Source organism: Leucoraja erinacea, unplaced genomic scaffold (assembly GCF_028641065.1).
Source record: "Leucoraja erinacea ecotype New England unplaced genomic scaffold, Leri_hhj_1 Leri_66S, whole genome shotgun sequence".
Lineage (NCBI taxonomy): Eukaryota > Metazoa > Chordata > Chondrichthyes > Rajiformes > Rajidae > Leucoraja > Leucoraja erinaceus.
Window position 1 is genome coordinate 115597 of NW_026576586.1, and position 25701 is coordinate 141297.

The following is a 25701-nucleotide window of genomic DNA, read 5'->3' on the forward strand; positions in this document are numbered from 1 at the left end:
TTAAAAATAGCGGAGTCAGGGGATATAGGGAGAAGGCAGGAACGGGGTAGTGATTGGGGATAATCAGCTGTGATCACAATGAGTGGCGGTGCTGGCTCGAAGGCCTGAATGGCCTACTCCTGCACTATTGTCTATTGTCTATTGTACACAGTGGACGGCTTGAATGTGATCATGTATAGTCTTTCCGCTGACTGGATAGCACGCAACGAAAAAGCTTTTCACTGTACCTCAGTACACGTAACAATTACTAACTAAACTAGATTTCTCTCCTCTCGCCTGAAGCCTGTGCCCTCTAGTTTTAGAATCCTCTACCCTGACTTCATCATTCTACTGTGCATTGCTCTGTAAAGTCATGCATTCGATTCGAACAACAGGAAACAAGTGTACTCAAAATTGCAGAAACAAAGAATCTACTTAAAAATAGAACCCTATTTTGACCTTGGGAAGTCCCAGAGAACTTCCAACGAATTATCTTTTGAAATGCAGTTCTTGTTGTTGTCGTCTGTGAAGCTGCTAAATCGTCAAACGAAATCAGGTGAAAAGGAAAGTGTTTGAGATAGTGTCAAATTTGTTCTTGCTCGACAACTTGGGACATCGTGCTGCAGCCAGACCTGGACCTGAATGTTACCTGGTTACAGGGAGAGCTTGTATATACTGGGACTTATTTATATAGAAACATAGACAATAGGTGCAGGAGTAGGCCATTCGGCCCTTCCAGCCTGCACCGCCATTCAATATGATCATGGCTGATCATCCAACTCAGTATCCCATCCCTGCCTTCTCTCCATACCCCCTGATCCCTTTAGCCACAAGGGCCACGTCTAACTCCCTCTTAAATATAGCCAATGAACTGGCCTCAACTACATTCTGTGGCAGAGAATTCCACAGATTCACCACTCTCTGTGTGTGAAAAAAAATTCTCATCTCGGTCCTAAAAGAATTCCCCCTTATCCTTAAACTGTGACCCCTTGTCCTGGACTTCCCCAACATCGGGAACAATCTTCCTGCATCTAGCCTGTCCAACCCTTTAAGAATTTTGTAAGTTTCTATAAGATCCCCCCTCAATCTCCTAAATTCTAGCGAGTACAAGCCGAGTCTATCCAGTCTTTCTTCATATGAAAGTCCTGACATCCCAGGAATTGGAGTGTAGGAGGCTGAGGGGCGACATAACGGAGGTGTACAAGATCATGAGGGGCACGGATAAAGAGAGCACACAGTGTTTATCTCCAGGGCAGAGGATTCTCAAGCTAGAGGGCACAGGCTTGCGGTTAGAGATTTAAGTCCGTATCTGGAGGAAGCTGTAGAAGTGGATGCACGTCTGACTTTAACTTGTTTAAGAAAGAACTGCAGATGCTGGAAGATCGAAGGTAGACAAAAGTGCTGGAGTAACTCAGCGGGTGCAGCAGCATCTATGGAGCGAAGGAAATGGGCAACGTTTCGGCCTTCTTCAGACTCTTTACTTGGTCAGATATATGGACGGAAGGGTAGAGAGGGACAGCATTTCCCCTGCATTTTTGTCTGCCTTCGTTGGGCAAATATCGATTGTTTTCTCTGAAACGCCGCAGGTTGAGAGGGGACCTGATGGATGTATATAAAATTCTGTGAGGTATAGATAGGGTAGACAGTCAGAATCTTTTTTCCCAGGGTGGAAATGGCAACGACTAGAGGGCGTGACTTCAAGGTGGGAGGGGGAAAGTTTAAAGGATATGTGTGGGGCGGGTTTTTTACACAGAGGGTGGTGGGTGCCTGGAACGCGCTGCCAGGGGTGGTGGTGAAGGCAGATACGATCGTGGTGTTTAAAAGGATTTTAGATAGGCACGTGGATATGGATGGATATGGATCGCATACAGGCAGATGAGATCAGTTTAACTGGAAGGTAGACAAAAATGCTGGAGAAACTCAGCGGGGGAGGCAGCATCGATGGAGCGAAGGAATAGGTGATGTTTTAGGATGAGACCCTTTTTCAGATTGATGAGGAGGTGGGGGATGGGGCGGGAAGAAGAAAGGAAGAGGTGGAGACGGTGGGCTGTGGGGGAGCTGGGAAGGGGAGGGGAAGGAGGGAGAAAGCAGGGACTACCTGAAATTGGAGAAGTCAATGTTCATACCGCTGGGGTGTAAACTACCCAAGCGAAATAAGAGTTTAACTGGCATCAGTTAGGACTGCACAGTCGCACGGCGGTGGAGTTACAGCGCGAGAGACCTGGGTTCGATCCTGACTACGGGTGCTGTCTGTACGGAGTTTGCACGTTTTCCCCGTGACCTGTGTGGGTTTTCTCCGAGATCTCCGCTTTCCTCCCACACTCCAAAGACGTGCAGGATTGGCGGGAGGTGAATTGGCAAGTAAAATGATAAATTGTCCCCTAGTGTGTGTAGGCTGATGCTAGTGTACGGGGTGATCACTGGTCGGGACGGACTCGATGGGCTGAAGGGCCAGTTTCTGCACCGTATCTCTAGAACATGTTTGGCACAGTGTGGGCGGAAGGGCTTGTTCCTGTACTGTGCTGTTCTCTGTTCTCCTGGTCTATGTCCAACCACAGTTTTTAAGACGGAACTGCAGATGCTGGAAAATCGAAGGTAGACAAAAGTGCTGAAGAAACTCAGCGGGTGCAGCAGCATCTATGGAGCGAAGGAAATAGGCGACGTTTCGTCCCGACTGACCCGCTTAGTTATGCTGCCTGACCTGCTGAGTTATGGTGCAGCAGCATCTATGGAGCTAAGGAAATAGGCAACGTTTCGGGCCAAAACCCTTCTGGAAATAGGCAACGTTTCGGGCCGAAACCCGGAAGGGTTTCGGCCCGAAACGTTGCCTATTTCCTTCAGGGTTTCGTCCCGAAACGTCGCCTATTTCCTTTGCTCCATAGATGCTGCTGCACCCGCTGAGTTTCTCCGGCACTTTTGTCTACCTCCAACACACAGTTCTTGTCGTATCCTCTCTCTGGCCCTTCCGCTGAAGTTGAAACCTTTCCCATTCTGAAGCAAGGCTGTGGATGGGAGACATCAGCTGCGATCATCGCCTTCTCCCCACAGCTGCTTCCTGAGCCGCTGAGTATTTCCAGCTGTTTCTGTTTTTCGTTCTAGACTTGTTTCCCCGGAGTGAAAAACTAATTAAGACCTTATTTACAACGAGTAATTAATACACTGCGTTCCCCAGATGCAAACCTTCCAATCATCCGCTGAATCCCTTTGACAAATTGCAGGCAGCAGTTACCATGAATCAGCTGCTTTACTGTATGTGACGTTAAAGCCACTGCATATCTGCTTCATGTTTGTGGTTCCTTAAATTTCTCATATTTGTTAAACATAGACTCGCCACTCTCTGTGTGAAAAAGTGTTTGTCAACTTATTGTGCGCCAGTTACTTACCATTCCACCAGTACACTCGACACGCGACAGTCCTGCAAACACGCCAGGTTCTCCCAAGTGCTGTAAGCCTTCAGGCCTGCGACCAGCGCCTGCAACGAGCGATTGTTGACCAGGTTCCTGCCTTGGCACATATCTTCATCCAGTATCTCTCCCGCATACCTGTGGTGGGCGACACAGCAAGAAACCTGAATCCCCCAACGAGCGGTCAACCATAACGCAAGTGCCAGCTGACTTGTCCAATCATAGAAACATAGAAATTAGGTGCAGGAGTAGGCCATTCGGCCCTTCGAGCCTGCACCGCCATTCAATATGATCATGGCTGATCATCCAACTCAGTATCCCGTACCTGCCTTCTCTCCATACCCCCTGATCCCCTTAGCCACAAGGGCCACATCTAACTCCCTCTATCCTATCCTACTCAAGTCTATCCTATCCAATAGTCTATCCAAGTCACACGGGCCACATCTAACTCCCTCTTAAATATAGCCAATGAACTGGCCTCAACTACCTTCTGTGGCAGAGAATTCCACAGATTCACCACTCTCTGTGTGAAAAATGTTTTCCTCATCTCGGTCCTAAAAGACTTCCCCCTTATCCTTAAACTGTGACCCCTTGTTCTGGACTTCCCCAACATCAGGGAAGGTAGTGCATCCATGGATAACAAGGGAAATCAGGGATAGTATCAAAGCAAAGGATGATGCGTACAAACTAGCCAGAAAAAGCAGCATACCGGAGGACTGGGAGAAATTCAGAGACCAGCAGAGGAGGACGAAGGGCTTAATTAGGAAAGGAAAAATGGATTATGAAAGAAAACTGGCAGGGAACATAAAAACTGACTGCAAAAGTTTTTATAGATATGTGAAAAGAAAGAGATTAGTTAAAACAAATGTAGGTCCCTTGCAGTCAGAAACAGGTGAGTTGATCATGAGGAACCAGGATATGGCGGACCAATTGAATAACTACTTTGGTTCCGTCTTCACTAAGGAAGGCATAATTGATCTGCTGGAAATAGCAGGGGCCCGCGGGTCAAAGGAGGTGGAGGAATTGAGTGAAATCCAGGTTAGCCGGGAAGTGGTGTTGGGTAAATTGAATGGATTAAAGGCCGATAAATCCCCAGGGCCAGATAGGCTGCATCCCAGAGTACTTAAGGAAGTAGCTCCAGAAATAGTGGATGCATTAGTAATAATCTTTCAAAACTCTTTAGATTCTGGAGTAGTTCCAGAGGATTGGCGGGTAGCAAACGTAACCCCACTTTTTAAGAAGGGAGGGAGAGAGAAAACGGGGAATTACAGACCAGTTAGCCTAACATCGGTAGTGGGGAAACTGCTAGAGTCAGTTATTAAAGATGGGATAGCAGCACATTTGGAAAGTGGTGAAATCATTGGACAAAGTCAGCATGGATTTACGAAAGGTAAATCATGTCTGACGAATCTTATTGAATTTTTCGAGGATGTAACTAGTAGCGTGGATAGGGGAGAACCAGTGGATGTAGTGTATCTGGACTTCCAGAAGGCTTTCAACAAGGTCCCACATAAGAGATTAGTATACAAACTTAAAGCACATGGCATTGGGGGTTCAGTATTGATGTGGATAGAGAACTGGCTGGCAAACAGGAAGCAAAGAGTAGGAGTAAACTGGTCCTTTTCACAATGGCAGGCAGTGACTAGTGGGGTACCGCAAGGCTCAGTACTGGGACCCCAGCTATTTACAATATATATTAATGATCTGGATGAGGGAATTGAAGGCAATATCTCCAAGTTTGCGGATGACACTAAGCTGGGGGGCAGTGTTAGGTGTGAGGAGGATGCTAGGAGACTGCAAGGTGACTTGGATAGGCTGGGTGAGTGGGCAAATGTTTGGCAGATGCAGTATAATGTGGATAAATGTGAGGTTATCCATTTTGGTGGCAAAAACGGGAAAGCAGACTATTATCTGAATGGTGGCCGATTAGGAAAGGGGGAGATGCAGCGAGACCTGGGTGTCATGGTACACCAGTCATTGAAGGTAGGCATGCAGGTGCAGCAGGCAGTGAAGAAAGCGAATGGTATGTTGGCTTTCATAGCAAGAGGATTTGAGTATAGGAGCAGGGAGGTTCTACTGCAGTTGTACAGGGTCTTGGTGAGACCACACCTGGAGTATTGCGTGCAGTTTTGGTCTCCAAATCTGAGGAAGGACATTATTGCCATAGAGGGAGTGCAGAGAAGGTTCACCAGACTGATTCCTGGGATGTCAGGACTGTCTTATGAAGAAAGACTGGATAGACTTGGTTTATACTCTCTAGAATTTAGGAGATTGAGAGGGGATCTTATAGAAACTTACAAAATTCTTAAGGGGTTGGACAGGCTAGATGCAGGAAGATTGTTCCCGATGTTGGGGAAGTCCAGAACAAGGGGTCACAGCTTAAGGATAAGGGGGAAATCCTTTAAAACCGAGATGAGGAGAACTTTTTTCACACAGAGAGTGGTGAATCTCTGGAACTCTCTACCACAGAGGGTAGTTGAGGCCAGTTCATTGGCTATATTTAAGAGGGAGTTAGATGTGGCCCTTGTGGCCAAGGGGATCAGAGGGTATGGAGAGAAGGCAGGTACAGGATACTGAGTTGGATGATCAGCCATGATCATATTGAATGGCGGCGCAGGCTCGAAGGGCCGAATGGCCTACTCCTGCACCTAATTTCTATGTTTCTATCGGGAACAATCTTCCTGCATCTAGCCTGTCCAACCCCTTAAGAATTTTGTAAGTTTCTATAAGATCCCCCCTCAATCTTCTAAATTCTAGCGAGTACAAGCCGAGTCTATCCAGTCTTTCTTCATATGAAAGTCCTGACATCCCAGGAATCAGTCTGGTGAACCTTCTCTGACGCCACTTCCCGGCTAACCTGGATTTCACTCAGTTCCTCCATCTCATTTGACCCCCGGGCCCCTGTTATTTCCAGCAGATTATTTATGTCTTCCTTAGTGAAGACAGAACCAAAGTAGTTATTCAATTGGTCTGCCATGTCCTTGTTCCCCCTGATCAACTCACCTGTTTCTGACTGCAAGGGAGCTACATTTGTTTTAACTGTTTTTTTCTCTTCACATATCGATAAAAACGTTTACAGTCAGTTTTTATGTTCCCTGCCAGTTTTCTTTCATAATCTATTTTCCTTTTCCTAATTAAGCCCTTTGTCCTCCTCTGCTGGTCTCTGAATTTCCCCCAGTCCTCTGGTAGGCTGCTTTTTCTGGCTAATTTGTCGCTTCATCTTTCGCTTTGATACTATCCCTGATTTCCCTTGTTATCCACGGATGTACTACCTTCCCTGATTTATTCTTTTGCCAAACTGGTATGAACAATTTTTGTAGTTCATCCATGCAGCCTTTAAATGCCTTCCATTGCATATCCACCGTCAACCCTTTAAGAATCAATTGCCAGTCAATCTTGGCCAATTCACGTCTCATACCCTCAAAGTTACGTTTCTTTAAGTTCAGAACCCTTGTTTCTGAATTAACAATGTCACTCTCCATCCTAATGAAGAACTCAGCCATATTATGGTCACTCTTGCCCAAGGGGCCACGCACAACAAGACTGCTAACTAACCTTTCCTCATTACTCAATACCCAGTCTAGAATAGCCTGCTCTCTCGTTGGTTCCTCTACATGTTGGTTTAGAAAACTATCCCGCATACATTCCAAGAAATCCTCTTCATCAGCACCCCTGCCAATTTGATTCACCCAATCTATATGTAGATTGTAGTCGCCCATTATAACTGTTTTACCTTTGTTGCACGCATTTCTAATTTCCTGTTTAATGCCATCCCCACTAATACTGTTAGGTGGCCTGTACACAACGCCCACTAGAGTTTTCTGCCTCTTAGTGTTTCGCAGCTCTACCCATATCGATTCCACATCCTCCAAGCTAATGTCCTTCCTTTCCATTGCGTTAATCTGCTCTCTAACCAGCAACGCTACCCCACCTCCTTTCCCTTTCTGTCTATCCCTCCTGAAAATTGAATATCCCTGGATGTTCAGCTCCCAGCCTTGGTCACCCTGGAGCCATGTCTCCGTGATCCCAACTATATCATAGTCATTAATAGCTATCTGCACATTCAACTCATCCACCTTATTACGAATGCTCCTTGCATTGAAACACAAAGCCTTCAGGCTTGTTTTTGCAACTTTAGGCTGTGCATGCCTTACGCAAGAAGAAGGTAGGGCTCTTAAAGATAGCGGAGCTAGGAGATATGGGGAGAAGGCAGGGGTAAACATAGAAACATAGAAACATAGAAATTAGGTGCAGGAGTAGGCCATTCGGCCCTTCGAGCCTGCACCGCCATTCAATATGATCATGGCTGATCATCCAACTCAGTATACTGTACCTGCCTTCTCTCCATACCCCCTGATCCCCTTAGCCACAAGGGCCACATCTAACTCCCTCTTAAATATAGCCAATGAACTGGCCTCAACTACCCTCTGTGGCAGCGAATTCCACAGATTCACCACTCTGTGTGTGAAAAAAGTTCTTCTCATCTCGGTTTTAAAGGATTTCCCTCTGATCCTTAAGCTGTGACCCCTTGTCCTGGACTTCCCTATCATCGGGAACACCTTATTACGAATGCTCCTGATTGGGGATGATCACATTGAATGGCGGTGCTGGCTCGAAGGGCCGAATGGCCTACTCCTGCACCTATTGTCTATTGTCTATAATCAGAGAATTCAATGTTTTGCCAATATTAATTGGTTGAGAAGAGGAACAACTGGAGTAGTCTAGGCGTGAGTTTTGGATTGACAATAAAATCACAGTCACGTCATATATAGTCAGTGGCGTGCAGCATGGAAACAGGCCCTTTGGCCCAATGTGTCCGTGCCAACCAAAATATCCCATTAAACAAGTTCCACCTAGCCCTGTTTGCCCACATCCCTCTAAACCTGTCCTATCCACGTGCCTGTCCAAGTGTCTTTTAAATGCTGTTATAGTACCTGCCTCAACCACCTCCTCTGGCAGCTCGTTCCATAAACCCACCACCCTCTGTGTGAGAAGAAGATGTAACTTGTAGGCACCGACGTGCTGCAGATGCTGGAAAAATCGATGGTAGACAAAAATGCTGGAGAAACTCAGCGGGTGAGGCAGCATCTATGGAGCGAAGGAATAGGTGACGTTTTGGGTCGAGACCCTTCTTATGACTGATGGATGTGTCAGTCAGTGGGTCTGACTCAGTGGGTCAGTCAGCATCTGTGGAGGATCGACACCAAGTGCTGGAATATCTTCGAGCTATACCTGCAGTTCCTTTCTACAACATCAGTGGAACGATGTACAGATGACATTTGGGTCGAGACCCTTCTCTAAAGCTTTTCACTGTACCTCAGTACATGTGACAATAAACTCAACTGAACTGAACTGAAGTTCTAGGAGCAGAATCAGGCCATTCGGCCTATTGTCTACTCCGCCATTCAATCATGGCTGATCCATCTCTCCCTCCTAACCCCATTCTCCTGCCTTCTCCCCACGACCCCTGACACCCGTACTGATCAAGAATCTGTCAATCTCCACTTTAAAAGATATCCATTGACTTGGCCTCCACAGCCTTCTGTGGCAAAGAATCCCACAGATTCACCACCCTCTGACTAAAGAAATTCCTCCTCATCTCCTTTCTAAAGGAACGTCCTTTTATTCTGAGGATGTGGCCTCTGGTCCTCAGTTGCCCAATCACTCAGCTCCCAAACCCTTGCATCAGTACTCATACTTCAGTTTGGTTAAGTTCAAAGGTTCAAAGTTTAGAGATACAGCGTGGAAACAGGCCCTTGGGCCCACCGTGTCCGTGCCGATCAGTGATCCCCGCACATTAACACTATCCTACACCCACTAGGGACAAGTTTTACATTCACCAAGCCAATTAACCTACAAACCTGCACGTCTTTGGAGTGTGGGAGGAAACCGAAGATTTTGGAGAAAACCCACGCAGGTCACGGGAAGAACGTGCAAACTCCGTACAGACAGCACCCGTAGTCAGGATGGAACCCGGGTCTCTGGCGCTGCATTCGCTGTAAGGCAGCAACTCTACCGCTGCGCCACCATGGCTGCCAATGTTACCGTTACCTGACATAGTGCGATCAGCCAACCAGTGTGATCAGCCAAATTCCTCCTCGTCTCCCTTCTGTGCAGGGTGGGGCAAAGCCTGGTAAGTGATAGGTAGATCCAGGTGAGGAGGCGCTGATTCTGTTGCCCTCTTTGCATCTCGTCCCTCTATTCATCAACCTCCCATCCCTACTCTCAAATGTGTCTGACTCCCGCCATTCCATCCACTCTCTGCATTGTAATCAGGTTCCCTTTGCATCCTCTGGTATTCTCCACTCATCACCTCCAGCCTCAGTGACTATCTCTCCACCTTTCTTCCCCCCCCCCCCCCCCCCCCCCCCCCACCTGACTCATCCACCAGGCAAACCCTCTGCTCCCGCATCCATCTGCTACTTCTTTCAGCGTAGACAAAAAAAGCTGGAGAAACTCAGCGGGTGAGGCAGCATCTATGGATCTGTGGAATAGGTGGCGTTTCGGGTCGAGACCCTTCTTCAGACTGATGTAGGGGTGGGGGGGTGGCGGGAAGAAGAAAGGAAGAGGCGGAGACAGTGGGCTGTGGGAGAGCTGGGGAGGGGAGGGGAAGGAGGGAGAAAGCAGGGACTACCTGAAATTGGAGAAGTCAATGTTCGTACCGCTGGGGTGTAAACTATCCAAGTGGAATATGAGGTGCTGCTCCTCCAATTTGCGGTGGGACTCACTCTGGCCATGGAGGAGGCCCAGGACAGAAAGGTCGGATTGGGAATGTGAGGGGGAGTTGAAGTGCTGAGCCACCGGGAGATCAGGTAGCGGGTCTCTGATGATGCTGGCTGCCTAATTGAGGCAGTGTCTCCTGTAGATCCCTTCGATGGTGGGGAGGTCAGTTAGCATGATGTGCCCGGCAAACCCGTATGTCTTTTGGAGTGTGGGAGGAAACCGGAGCACCCAGTGAAAACCCACACGGCCGCGGGAAGAAGGTACAAACTCCATGCAGACAGTACTAAAGATCTCTGGCTCCACAGAGACTTTGGAGGCCTTGCGTGAATGCTGGTCGCCGCGGGAGGTCGAGTGTTTTGTTGTTAAAGTTGGCGTTATATATATACCCTGTATATACAGTATTTTTTTTTTTTTTAATTTATTTTTATTAGAAGCAATTGTACAAAGATGAAATATTCGGCATCTGTGATTATACAATTATTGTACACCTTCATTTTTAACCTTATATCCTGAAAATGAAAAAAGAAAAGGAAAAGAGAACAAGAAAGGGAAAAAGTGAAAAGTGAAAAGATAGCTCAAAAAATAAGAAAGGAAAGACCCCTAAACTACCAAAGTAGTTTGGCCGAAAGATATAGAAATTAAAAAAAAGAAAAAGAGAGGTGGAGATATACCTGACTTTCTATTCATGCATTAATCTAGTATATCTGGGCCCACAGAGTGACAATCTTGCGTGTGTATTTTCACATAGTCTCGTATTTGAAGATATCTGAAGTATTGACTACCTTTCAAATGATATTTCAGCTGTAATTCTTGAAACGCGTGGAGGGCCCCCATCTCATAAAGGTCTCCCAGCTTTTTAATTCCTAAGCTTTCCCAATGTACCAACGCCTTGTCTAAAGTAGACGGGTTAAACGAGGGATTGGTGGCGATTGGTAAGAGGAGAGAGACATTTCTCAATTTAAGGGTTGATTTCAGCTGTTTCCAGATTCGCAAGGTGCTATAGGTTATCGGATTTTTCTCATACGTTGATTTCTTCAGATGTATTGGAGAGAGAAGAATCGCGCCTATATTGAAAGGCAACCAATCTTCCCTCTCCATTATTAACCAGTTTACTTGTTGGCATGTATCGTCCGTCCAATAGGTTACATTTTTAATATTATTTGCCCAGTAATAGAGGATGGCGTTATATTAATTTGAAGATGGTTTGTTTGTAAAACTGTCAACATCGGCAGTCTTTGATTGTGTTAGTTTGTATATTTAGTTTTATTTTTTGAATAAATGTATTTGTATAATTTAAAAAAAAGGTCTCTGGCGCTGTAAGTCTACCGCTGCACCACCTTGCCAGGCCATGATGCAACCAGTCAGTGTTCTTTATGGTACAGCTATAGATGTTTAGTGTTCGTCAGCTCCCAGAGGGATTGGACAGGTCAGCTGGCGCATGCGTTATGGTTGACCGCTCGTTGGGGGATTCAGGTTTCTTGCTGTGTCACCCACCACAGGTATGCGGGAGAGATACTGGATGAAGATATGTGCCAAGGCAGGAACCTGGTCAACAATCGCTCGTTGCAGGCGCTGGTCGCAGGCCTGAAGGCTTACAGCACTTGGGAGAACCTGGCGTGTTTGCAGGACTGTCGCGAGTGTACTGGTGGAATGGTAAGTAACTGGCGCATAATAAGTTGTTTTTTAATTTAATTTTTTTTTTTTTATTAGCAGTACAGTAAATCACATTAATACATCGCATATATCTTATTACATTATGTTGTACCATTTTTTGAGCTTTAAAAAAGATAGAAATAAAAGAAGTAAGGAAAGTAAGCAAGAACCGTGAAGGTGCAGGAAAGTGTTGGGAGAAGAGAACCCCTTGGGGAAGGAATTAGAGAAGGAAGCAAAGAAAGGAAATAAGACCCTAGAAAGAAAAGAAAAAAAAGAAAAAAGAAAAATCAATCGCTTTATTGTAACACAAAACTCCGCAAAAAAGGATATACCAACCGTGTTTTTATTAAAAATTTATTTTATACCCCCCGTTAACCTCCTGGTAGCCGTTATGTTTTAACTTATTATTGCACCTTATGCTTGTAATAGTTCCATAAATGCAGACCACGTCTTTTGGAAGTGATCTGCTTTGCCTGCTAGGAGGAGTCTCATCTCTTCCAAGTGTAATGTTTCGAACATGTTTGAAATCCACATTTTTGTTGTTGGTATTGGAGCATTTTTCGCGCATAATAAGTTGACAAACACTTTTTCACACAGAGAGTGGTGAGTCTGTGCAATTCTCTGCCTCAGAGGGCGGTGGAGGCCGGTTCTCTGGAAGCTTTCAAGAGAGAGCTAGATAGGGCTCTTAAAGATAGTGGAGTCAGGGGATATGGGGAGAAGGCAGGAACGGGGTACTGATTGAGGATGATCAGCCATGATCACATTGAATGGTGGTGCTGGCTTGAAGGGCCGAATGGCCTCCTCCTGCACCTATTGTCTATTGTCTAAATCACCATCACATGGTGCAAGTTCAGCTTAGTTTAAGAGATTCAAGATTCAAGAGACATTTATTGTCACATGCACCACTTGGTACAGTGAAATTTGGGGCCACCATACAGCCATACGAATAAAAAAGAACACAGAACATGGTAGTCTTTAACATAAACATCCCCACACAGTTTCCCCAACATCAAAGTTTCCCAGTGTGGGGGAAGGCACCACAGTTCAGTCATCTTCCTCTTTGATGTTCCGTGGTTGGGGCCTGAGCCCCCCGCTGCTGAAGCTTTGGTCTGGTCTCCGGCAGGAAAGGCCACGCCAATCCAGTTGGTATGCTGCGAGGCGGGGGGGTGGGGGGGGTGGGGCGAAGATGCGACTCGGAGAATAGTCGAACCCTGGCCAGGAAGTGACTGGGAAACAGTTTCCCCCCCTCCCCCACATAGAAAAGACTAAGAAACTCCAACATATACTTTTAAAACAGACTGAAAATAACTAAAAAGATGGAAAAACAGACAGACTGCAGGCAGAGGCTGCCATCATGCGGCGCCCCTGGTGGTTTAGAGATACAGCGCTGAAACAGGCCCTTTGGCCCATGTAGTCCGTGCTGACCAGTGATCCCCGTACACTGTGGATCAGTATCACGTAGAAACTCATCACGCACTTCATCATTGCGAATTCCATAAGCTAATCTGTCTCGTATGAGACTATCGCACAAATTGTCAAACTCGCACCTGCTGGCGATGTGTTTCAAAGAACTGACGTACACTTGGACAGGTTCATCCGATAGTCTGATACGAGGCAGACTGGTTTATGGAATCGTCAATGATAGGGTGCGTGCTGAACCTATACGTGATGCCAATCTACACTGACACTATCCTACTCCCACTAGGGACAATTTACATATACACCAAGCAAATTAACCTACAAACCTGCACGTCTTTGGAGTGTGGGAGCAGATCTCGGAGAAAACCCACACAGGTCACAGGGAGAACGTGCAAACTCCGTGCAGACAGCACCCGTAGTCGGGATGGAACCCAGGTCTCTGGCGTGTAAGCGCTGTAAGGCAGCAACTCTACCGCTGCGCCACCGTGCCACATGTACTGAGGTACAATGTAAACCTTGTTTTGCAATCCAATCATATTATACTTTACATAAATACAATCACGTCAAACTCCAGTCCAACAGGTAGAGCAAAGGGGAAGATACAGAGTGAAGAATATAGTTCTCAGCATTGTAGCGCATCAGTTCCACAGACAAAGTCCAATGTCCACAATGGGGTAGAGGTGAATCGGACAGTACCCTAGCTTATGGAAGGGACCGTTGCGGGTGGTTGCCGAGGAGTCACCTATATGGTCGTGAGGAGTTCCCGCATTCTGGGAACTATTCGCGGCCTCATTATGGTCGCCGTGAATCTTTCCAACAGGTTGAAAAATTAGCGGCGACTAGAATGAAGCCGCCATGGTGAGTAGCGAGAATTCTCGTGCCGTAGGTGGGTCACCAGGAGGTCAAAGGTTCTTGTAGGTTGTAGCCGGTGCTGATCGGTGAATTTCATTGGCTCATTGGGGGAAAAAACGTAAGCAGTAGTTTTCAGAACCAAGGATAACCGACCGGTAATGTTAAATGTCCGCCGAGCTTCACAGCCGTGTATCCCTGGCTTCTTAAATGTTGTCTCCTCTCCTTCTCCCCCCCCCCCCCCCTTTTAAAGGACTTACCGTACACGGTGCTTTAGCCGTCTTAATCACAGCGCCAACCTTCCTTGTGTGTGTGTGTGTGTATGTACGTGTGTGTGTGTGTGTGTGTGTGTGTGTGTGTGTGTGTGTGTGTGTGTGTGTATGTACGTGTGTGTGTATGTACGTGTGTGTGTGTGTGTGTGTATGTGTGTGTGTGTGTGTGTGTGTGTGTGTGTGTGTATGTACGTGTGTGTGTGTGTGTGTGTGTGTGTGTGTGTGTACGTGTGTGTGTGTTCCACTCTGACAGTTGCCGGCAGTCTGCTGTAAAATCACCTATGTGGGACAGGCCCATAAGAATTGTCAAGGCAGCGGGAGAGATACAGAGCAAAGATTATAATCTTTGATACAGAGTGAGCTGACGGCCACATGCGCAGCTCATGTTACTCTTCACTGGAACAATGTAACAATGCATCAGCCCTCACGCTGCTACTGTTGCTTGTGTCCTTTATCTCCATGGCCCTCGTGCTCTGTGTGAAGGTAATTGTTTTGTATCGAGAGTGCTTCAGATAGCTGTCGCAATGTAGCGCTCTGAGCCTCGGGGGAGGCCCTGTTTTACACTGGGTTTTTTTGTGTGTCAAAAATTAATTATTTAATTACGAATCACGATCCAAAACAAACCGGTGGTAACACACCCACCCCCATAGGACAAAATCACCAAGTTATCTCGTCAAGTCAAGTCAAGTTTATTTGTCACATACACATACGAGATGTGCAGTGAAATGAAAGCGGCAATGCTCGCGGAACAACAAAACAACCAAACAAATTATAAACACAATCATAACACACATATTATTTTACATAATAAATAATAGAAGGAAAAACGTTCTGTAGAGTTAGTCCCTGGTGAGAAAGGCGTTTACAGTCCGAATTGCCTCTGGGAAGAAACTCCTTCTCAACCTCTCCGTTCTCACTGCATGGCAACGGAGGCGTTTGCCTGCCCGTAGCGGCTGGAACAGTCCGTTGGAAGGGGTCTCCCATGATTTTATTTGCTCTGGAGTTGCACCTCTTGTTGTATAGTTCCTGCAGGGGGACGAGTGAAGTTCCCATAGTGCGTTCGGCCGAACGCACTACTCTCTGCAGAGCCTTCTTGTCCTTGGCACAGCAATTCCCAAACCAGATGGTAATGTTCCCGGACAAGATGCTTTCCACCGCCGCTGCGTAGAAGCACTGGAGGATCCTCGGAGACACTCTGAATTTCCTCAATTGCCTGAGGTGGTAAAGGCGCTGCCTTGCCTTACTCACGAGTGCTGAGGCGTGTGATGACCATGTCATATCCTCAGAGATGTGGACTCCCAGATATTTAAAACAGTTCACCCTATCCACAGGATCCCCATTTATCCTCACTGGAGTGTACGTCCTCGGATGATGTGCCCTCCTAAAGTCCATGATCAGCTCCTTCGTTTTTTTGAAGTTCAAGAGGAGGCTGTTATCCTGGCACCAGAGTGCTAGATCAGCCACCTCCTCCCGGTAGGCCTTCTCATCATTGTCTGAGATAAGGCCCACCACCACAGTGTCATCAGCAAACTTAATTATTGAGTTGGAGCTGAACCTAGCCACACAGTCATGTGTGTACAGGGAGTACAATAGGGGGCTGAGGACGCAACCCTGGGGCGATCCTGTGCTCAAGGTGAGGGACTCCAATGTATTCCCTCCCATCTTGACTACCTGGGGCCTGGCGGTGAGAAAGTCCAGGACCCAGGCACACAGGGAGATGTTGAGCCCCAATTCCATTAGCCTAATCTAGACACTACATTTCCAATCAACGATGTTACAATCCGTAGAAATATACTAAATAATTAGTAGACAACTTCTATACAGACACAGGCATTCGATCCAATTTGAGATCCCACCTACCAAGACATATGTCTTGTGTAGGAGTAAAGAGGTTCTTCTGCAGTTGTATAGGGCTCTGGTGAGACCACATCTGGAGTATTGTGTACAGTTTTGGTCTCCTAATTTGAGGAAGGACATCCTTGTGATTGAGTCAGTGCAGCGTAGGTTCACCAGATTGATCCCTGGGATGGCGGGACTGTCATATGAGGAAAGATTGAAAAGACTGGGCTTATATTCACTGGAGTTTGGAAGGATGAGGGGGGTGATCTTATAGAAACATATAAAATTATAAAAGGACTGGACAAGCTAGATGCAGGAAAAATGTTCCCAATGTTGGGCGAGTCCAGAACCATGGGCCACAGTCTTAGAATAAAGGGGAGGTCATTTAAGACTGAGGTGAGAAAAAATATTTTCACCCAGAGAGTTGTGAATTTGTGGAATTCCCTGCCACAGAGGGCAGTGGAGGCCAAGTCACTGGATGGATTTAAGAGAGAGTTAGATAGAGCTCTAGGGGCTAGTGGAGTCAAGGGATATGGGGAGAAGGCAGGCACAGGTTATTGATTGGGGACAATGAATGGCGGTGCTGGCTCGAAGGGCCGAATGGCCTCCTCCTGCACCTATTGTCTATGTGGACAGCAATTCATTCTTGCCCCGCACAATTAAAACATGGAATAGTCTTCACCCTGCCATAGTTACCCAACCAGACGCAACTATATTTAAAGTAGCTCTTTTTGCCCCCAAGAACCCTTCTTTGCTTAAGCCCACCCTCCACCGCCTCCAGTTTAAATTCCATTTGCAATATATTTGGAGGGCCAGGGAACCAAGACGCAGGAAGCAAGAAGCAAGATGTCCCTCTCTGACACCAGCCGCGTGCGGACGGACGTAACCCCAGTAAAGGGGCGAGCATTTGGCTCGGGCAGAGTCCTCTTCCGCACCAGGACATCTTCAGCCCTGTCCACTCCCCAGATCCCCTCACCTGCCCTCCGGTCACTGACAGCAGAGTCACACCTCCCCTTGCGGACCCCAGGTGGAGTGGCGGTGCTCCTTGCCCTCCGCACCCTGGCTACAAGGGACGCACTACTGGTCCCTCTGTTTTACACTGTGGCTGTGTGGATAGAACAGTAGACAGGTCTGTAAATGCTGGCAGTAATGGGCCATGGGAGGAGGGGAGAGGAGAGGGGAGGGGGGGGGGGAGGAGAGGAGGGGAGAGGAGGAGAGGGGAGGAAAGGAGGGGGAGTGGGGGAGGCGAGGGGAGAGGGTAGGGGGTGGGTGGGGAGAGGGGAGGGGGGAGAGGGGAGGGGGAAGGGGAGAGGTGAGAAGGGAGAGGGTGAGGGGGAGGGGAGGGGGGAGGGGGGAGGAGGGGGAGGAGGGGAAGAGAGGACGGGGGAGGACCATGCCCATTATTGATGACTGTCTCCTTTAACCATGTGAAAGGGGTAACGTTTACCCCAAGGCCGTCAGGGAAGAATCGTGGTGGGCGCAGTTGTGAGAGGGGTTAATATTATTTCCTAAACATTACAAACGTTATTCCCTTATCATGTATCTGTACACTGTGGACGGCTCGATTGTAATCATGTATTTGTCTTTCCGCTGACTGCTTAGCATGCAACAAAAGCTTTTCACTGTACCTCGTTACACGTGACAATAAACTGAACAGTAAACTGTAAACCAGGGGGGATTCACAGGGTGGCAGAGGGAGACCTGATATAAGTGTAACTGAGAGGCATAGATAAAGTAGACAACCTTTTTCCCAGTTGGAAATAGTGATACAGCATGGAAACAGGCCCTTCAGCCCAACCTGCCCATACTGGCCCAACATGTCCCAGCTACACTAGTCATAGAGTGATACAGCATGGAAACAGGCCCTTCAGCCCAATCTGCCCATACTGGCCAACATGTCCCAGCTACACTAGTCATAGAGTGATACAGTGTGAATACAGGCCCTTCAGCCCAACTTACCCACACCGGCCAACATGTCCCAGCTACACTAGTCCCACCTGCCCATGTTTGGCCCACATCCCTGCAAACCTGTCCTGTCCATGTACCTGTCTAATTGAAAATGTGCAAGATTAGAGGGCATAACTTTATGGTGAGAGGGTTTAAAGTAGATGTGTGAGGCCTGTGCCTATGCTGTACTGGTCTATACTCCACGTTCGGCATGGACATTGTGGGCCGAAGGGCCTGGGCCTGCTGTGCTGACCTATACTCCACGTTCACGATCAGCCCAAGGGGTGACTTGTTTATTGAAGTTGACGTATTATTAGACAATTGACAATAGACAATAGACAATAGGTGCAGGAGTAGGCCCTTTCGGCCAAGAGAAATTCATGAGAGCCAGCTCGCCATAACTCAATGAAAGTATCCAGAGAGCCCAAAACTCCGCAAAAAACCTCTGGCTAATAAATTCCACAAACTCACCAACTCCAGAAGAAAAAAAATTGTCCCGCTCCCCCTCACCCGGGCTTACTCCATTCAAACTGGGGATTGGTAAAAAAAGATAAGTGTAATGCAGAGGAATAGATTGCCTTTTTCCCACTGCAGAAGCCCCAAATGAGGGTCGTCCACTTCCGATTATTTTTCACCGAACATTCCCTGATTGTAATAAAAACCATGGTCCAACACCGGCCAACATGTTCCCGCTTGCCAATTTTTTTTTACTGTTCAAAAGACCTGAAATGCCTGTCCAGCTCTCTTGGAATTCGGTGAAAGTATCCAGAGAACCTGCCTCCAACCGCCCTCTGAGCAGAGAATTCCACAGACTCACCACTCTCTGTGCACCGCTTCATTTGAGAGGGAAAAAGGTGTACTTTGACAGTGGCCTGACGTCTCCGTTCTAATGTGACAAGGTGTTGGGTTACACCCTTATGTACTTATTCTTAACTGTGACCCCGACTCCCCCCAACATTGGTTCTGGCCTGCCATCAGACCCAGCAAGTGAATCGCAACTGATGTTTTTTTTGCAAGCTAAACGTTCACCTTGACTCCTGTTCACTGCTCATTGTAATGGTGGATTCACTGGTCCTGCAGCAGTTAAAGATGCAGGTAGAGGGCCTGTCCCACTTGCCAATTTTTTTGGCAACTGACGTATCAGGTGACCGAAGAATTCGCGGTGGTGACGACGTATTGACGAGCGGTATTGTTTCAAGTGTCGTGACATTTTTTTTGTTGCCGCTGGATTTTAAAATGTTCAAAATCGTTCGGCGACCCTGAAATGACGCCGGAAGTCGCTGAAAAAGTGTGGGACTGGCCCTTTAGTTTAAATGATGGGACAGGCCATTTGGTTTACTGGCATCGTGTGTGCTGGCCTTTGGTGCAGAGGGCTGATAACTCGTTCTGTTCATGGTCTGACCCACATCAAGCAGGGGAGGGGGGCTGCACCACCAGAAACATACACAATAGGTGCAGGAGGAGGTGATTCAGCCCCTCGAGCCAGCACCGCCATTCATTGTGATCATGGCTGATCATCCCCAATCAATAACCCGTGCCTGCCTTCTCCCCATATCCCTTGATTCCACCAGCCCCCTAGAGCTCTATCTAACTCTCTCTTAAATCCATCCAGTGACTTGGCCTCCACTGCCCTCTGTGAGATTCACCACTCTCTGTTAGAAAAGGTGTTTCCTCGTCTCCGTTCTAAAAGGCTTACCCCTTATTCTTAAACTGTGCGCAGGCCCCCTGGTTTGGGACTCCCCCAACAGACGGGAACATGTTTTCCTGCATAACAATGTCCACACAGATAAAGATATAATAATCAATTCTATAATAAAATAAGTATTTGGGGATTCTGGGTGACCCCGTAATTGTCCCAGGTGTTGCCTCTTCTCCAAACTAAACGGCCTACCCTTAGTCTTCTTAACGATCATCACCTGCTCACCCTAGTTCTATCCTACACACTAGAACAAATTAACAGACGCCATTAACATACAAAACTGCACTGTCTTTGGAGTGTGGAGGAATCCGAAATCCTCGGGAAAACCCCACGCATGTATCGGGGATAAGTACAAACCTGTAACAGACAGCACCCGTATTCCAAGGATGGAACCCCAGGTCTCTTGTGCTGAATTGGCAGAAAGCAGAGTCGGCGCACAACTCGTGCCGAACCCGTCCTGGGATGTTTCCTCATCAAGTTTCTCCGCACTCTTCCCAGCTTCATGCAGTTTGACTTCTCCTATTTCAGGTAGTCGGAGCTTGGGACGTCTCTTAGCGGCTCGTAACACTAACGGCAGGTACTCTGGAAACGCGGTAAGCACCTCCATGTTGAACCCCCGAGAGCCCCGAGTACCGACAGCTCTCCCACAGTTCGAATCCACTGGGAGTCTGGGACGAACTCGCCTCAGGGGTTTGTGTGTGTGGGGATCGCTGGTCGGTGTGGACTCGGTGGGCCGAAGGGCCTGTTCCCGCACTGTATCTCTCATCTAAACTAAACGCTAAATTAATGTTGAATTAATATCAATTAAAACACCAAATCTCTAAATTGAAACTGAAGGTGGACAAAAATACTGGAGAAACTCAGCGGGTGAGGCAGCATCTATGGAGCGAAGGAAAAAGGCACCGTTCCTCAGACTGAAAAAGGGTCTCGACCCGAAACGTCACCCATTCCTTCGCTCCATAGATGCTGCCTCACCCGCTGAGTTTCTCCAGCATTTTTGTCTACCTTCCATTAAACTGATCTCAGTTCCTTCTTAAAAAATTGAAAACTGAATGTTGATCCATATCCACGGGAATATGGCACGCTTGCCTATGGGTTTAAAATCCTTTTTTCCCCAGCATCCCTGCAGTTCGGATGAATTTGCTTTGAGCATAAGCTCTGCTCTTCCGATAGCAGGGTTGACCAAAATGAGGCATGCGAGATTAATAAATACTCCAAGTGCGGCCTCACCTTTTGTGGTGGTAGCAGCTGTAACATGCCGACTGTCTGTGCTTGGAATTGTGTGGACAGAGTCTGTGTGCATGAGCCAGGACGTCTCATTGCTTTAGAGGGATTGCCTGGCTGGTCTATACTAATGCCTTGCAAGAACCTCACTAATCATCTTTCAATTCATTGCCACAGACGGCTGTGGAGTCAAAGTCATTGAATATTAAGGCAGAGATTGACAGATTCTTGATTAGTGCGGGTGTCCGGTGTTATGGGGAGAAGGCAGGAGAATGGGGTTGAGAGAGAGGGAGAGATAGATCAACTAATGGTTCAGCAGAACAGAATGGCCATTCGGCAATAGCTACTCCGCCATTCAAATGGTCGCCTTTCGCAGAGTGCTGGAGTAACTCAAGCGCCGGGTCAGGCAGCATCTGTGGAGAACATGGATAGGTGACGTTTCAAAGAGTGCTGGAGTAACTCAGCGGGTCAGGCAGCATCTGTGGAGAACATGGATAGGTGACGTTTCGCAGAGTGCTGGAGTAACTCAGCGGGTCAGGCAGCATCTGTGGAGAACATGGATAGGTGACGTTTTGTGTCTAGACCCTTGTTCATCTAGAGGTGTGCACGAGGTGATGTTTAATCCGTGACCAAGGGATGGCAATGATCACTATTCCTCAATGCATTTGGCTTCAAGCCAATGTACTGACACTTGGAAGCACAGCTTATCTGACTCACTAACTGGATCTGAGCCAGGGCAGTATCTCACACACTGAAGCCACGTTTCATCACTGCTTTCAGCTGATTTGAAAATATTAACATTCAATAAAGCAAAAACGTTTTGGTTGAGTTTACATGACTTTGTTCCCCTTTTTTTTAAAGGTCGTACTCAGATGGCGTCATCGTATGTTGCAACTATTTGTTTGCTAGAAATAACTAGACGCTTGTAGATGAACTGATATCATCAGCAGCAGTAACACACCCTCTAAACCCTTTCTCAGGCATCAGAAGCAACATTCATGAGTGATTGAAATTGAGGGATATTTCAATTGCTAGTTGGGCTCAGAAATTATTTGTCGTAACCATTCATCAAATAAATGGTTGAGGGGTCTGCTTTATATCAGTGAATATATTGATCACAGAAATGACCAAGAAATGGCGGGACTGTCATATGCTGAGAGAATGGAGAGGCTGGGCTTGTACACTCTGGAGTTTAGTATGAGAGGGGATCTTAGTGAAACATATCAGATTTTTAAGGGTTTGGACACGCTAGAGGCAGGAAACATGTTCCCGATGTTTGGGGGAGTCCAGAACCAGGGGCCACAGTTTAAGAATAAGGGGTAAGTCATTTAGAAAGGAGACAAGGAAACACTTTTTCTCACAGAGAGTTGTGAGTCTGTGGAATTCTCTGCCGCAGAGGGCGGTGGAGGCCGGTTCTCTGGACACTTTCAAGAGAGAGTTAGATAGGGCTCTTAAAGATAGCGGAGTCAGGGGATATCTGGTGAAGGCAGGAACGGGGTACTGATTGGGGATGATCAGCCATGATCACATTGAATGGCGGTGCTGGCTCGAAGGGCCGAATGGTCTACTCCTGCACCTATATTGAAATTGCAGAGAATTGTGAATGCAGCCCAGACCATCACACAAACCAACCTCCCTTCCATCCACTCCATCTACACCTCATGCTGTCTCAGCAAGGCCAGCAGCATAATCAAGGACCAGACTCACCCCGGTCACTCCCTCTTCTCACCTCTCCCAGTAGGAAAGAGGTACAGAAGTGTGAAAACGCACACCTCCAGATTCAGGGACAGACAATAGACAATAGACAGTAGCTGCAGGATTAGGCCATTCGGCCCTTCGAGCCAGCACTTTCACAGTCATAGAGTCATAGAGTGATATAGTATGGAAACAGGCCCTTCGGCCCAACTTGCCCACACCGGCCAACATGTCCCATCTACACTAGTCCCACCTGCCTGCACTTGGCCCATATCCCTCCAAACCTGTCCTATCCATGACCTGTCTAACTGTTTCTTAAACGTTGTGAAAGTCCCAGCCTCAACTACCTCCTCTGGCAGCTTGTTCCATACACCCACCACCCTCTGTGTGAAAAAGTTACCCCTCAGATTCCTATTAAATCTTTTCCCCTTCACCTTGAACCTATGTCCTCTGGTCCTCGATTCCCCAACTCTGGGCAAGAGACTCGGTGCATCTACCTGATCTATTCCTCTCATGATTTTATACACCTCTATAAGATCACCCCTCATCCTCCTGCGCTCCATGAAATAGTGACCCAGCCTACTCAACCTCTCCCTATAGCTGACACCCTCTAGTCCTGGCAACATCCTCGTAAATCTTTACTGAATCCCTTCAAGCTTGACAACATCTTTCCTATAACATGGTGCCCAGAACTGAACACAATATTCTAAATGCGATCTCACCAACATCTTATACAACTGCAACATGACCTCCCAACTTCTATACTCAATACTCTGACTGATGAAGGCCAAAGTGCCAAAAGCCTTGTTGACCACCTTATCTACCTGTGACTCGACCTTCAAGGAACCATGCACCTGTACTCCTAGATCCCTCTGCTCTACAACACTACCCAGAGGCCGACCATTCACTGTGTAGGTCCTGCCCTTGTTCGACGTCCCAAAATGCAACACCTCACACTTCTCTGTATTAAATTCCATCAACCATTCCTCCGCCCACCTGGCCAATCGATCCAGATCCTGCTGCAATCGTTCACAACCATCTTCACTATCTGCAAAACCACTCACTTTTATATCATCAGCAAACTTGCTAATCTTGCCCTGTATGTTCTCATCCAAATCACTGATGTAGATGACAAACAGTAACGGGCCCAGCACTGAACCCTGAGGCACACCACTAGTCACAGGCCTCCAGTCTGTGGAGCAACCTTCCCTCATCACCCTCTGCTTCCTTCCATGGAGCCAATTTGCTATCCATTCAGCTATCTCTCCTGGGATCCCATGCGATGTGATCTAACCTTAAATACATATTAATCAATAATAGTGTAAGTTAATAACAGCGCAGGGGAATCAAGAACCAGGGGACATTGGTTTAAGTTTAGAGGGGCAAGATTTAATAGGAAACTTAGTAACATTTTTTTCACATAGAGGGTGGTGGGTGTATGGAATGAGCTGCCAGAGGAAGTCGAGGAGGCCAGTACAAAATGATCCTTTAGAAGACATTAGGACGGGTACATAGATAGGAGAGGTTTAGAAGAATACAGGCAACCATGGGCAGGTGGAACTATGGTAGATGGGACATCTTGGTCAGAAAGGCCAAGTTGGCCCAAAGGGCCTGTTTCATGTTGTGAGCCACAAGAACAATGAAAAACTTGAGGCAACATCATAGACACATCACTCAGAAACATAAACATTACATACATTGTACATAAAACACTGCAAAGCAGTAACAAAAATACAATTTAATAGACAATAGGTGCAGGAGGAGGCCATTCGCCCCTTCGACCCAGCACCGCCATTCAATGTGATCATGGCTGATCATCCCCAATCAGTACCCTGTTCCTGCCTTCTCCCCATATCCCTGACTCCGCTATCTTTAAGAGCCCTATCTAGCTCTCTTTTTAAAATATCCAGAGAACCGGCCTCCACCGCCCTCTGAGGCAGAGAATTCCACAGACTCACAACTCGCTGTGAGGAAAAGTGTTTCCTCGTCTCCGTTCTAAATGGCTTACCCCTTATTCTTAAACTGTGGCCCCTGGTTCTGGACTCCCCCAACATCGGGAACATGTTTCCTGCCTCTAACGTGTCTAAACCCTTAACAATCATATATATGTTTCAATAAGATACCCTCTCATCCTTCTAAACGCCAGAGTGTACAAGCCCAGCCACTCCATTCTCTCAGCATATGACAGTCCCGCCATCCCGGGAATTAACCTTGTAAACCTACGCTGCACTCCCTCAATAGCAAGAATGTCCTTCCTCAAATTAGGGGACCAAAACTGTACACAATACTCCAGGTTATGAAAGAGGAACAAGACTTTAGTGCAAAAACAATTGGAAAAGAACATGTCGACGGAGGCACAAGAGTTGGTCTGCAGTGTCCCGTTGCTGAGGTGGGATTAGGGGTGTGCCGGTTGGTTCAGGAAACTGATGGGTGTAGAAAAGCATCTGTTCCTGAACCTGGTGTTGTGGGACTTGAGGCCTGTACCTCCTACCCCACGGTTAGAAGAGGGATTGAGGAATTGTAAAGGTAAGAAGACACTAATGGGAGTTATCTACAGGCCCCCAAACAGTAGCCTGGATATAGGGTGCAAGTTGCAGCAGGAGTTAAAACTGGCATGTAACAAAGGTAATGCCACTGTGTTATGGGAGATTTCAACATGCAGGTAGACTGGGAAAATTAGGTTGGTTCTGGACCACAAGAAAGAGAGTTTTGTAGAATGCCTCCGAGATTGATGCTTAGAGCAGCTTGTACTGGAGCCTACCAGAGAGAAGGCAATTCTAGATTTAGTGTTGTCTAATGAACCAGATTTAATAAGGGAACTCAAGGTAATGGAGGTAGTGTCCATAACATGATACGTTTTAATCTGCAATTTGAGAAGGAGAAGGTTAAATCGGAAGTGTCAGTGATGCAGTTGAACAAAGTTGACTATGAAGGCATGAGAGGGGAGCTGGCCAAAGTAGACTGGAAAGGGATCCTAGCAGGAATGACGGTGGAACAG

The 25701-nt window shown here is 47.1% G+C and overlaps 1 protein-coding gene across 1 annotated transcript in view; it reads left to right on the forward strand.

The window, feature by feature from the left end:
* The window catches only part of acoxl (acyl-CoA oxidase-like), a gene marked incomplete at its 5' end in the record, with an annotated part of 270744 nt that overhangs the window by 111833 nt on the left and 133210 nt on the right, over positions 1 to 25701 (forward strand). The window contains one exon of the mRNA XM_055631159.1: positions 11606 to 11759. Within this exon, the coding sequence (XP_055487134.1) occupies positions 11606 to 11759 (154 nt within the window). The remainder of the gene's footprint in view (positions 1 to 11605; positions 11760 to 25701) is intronic.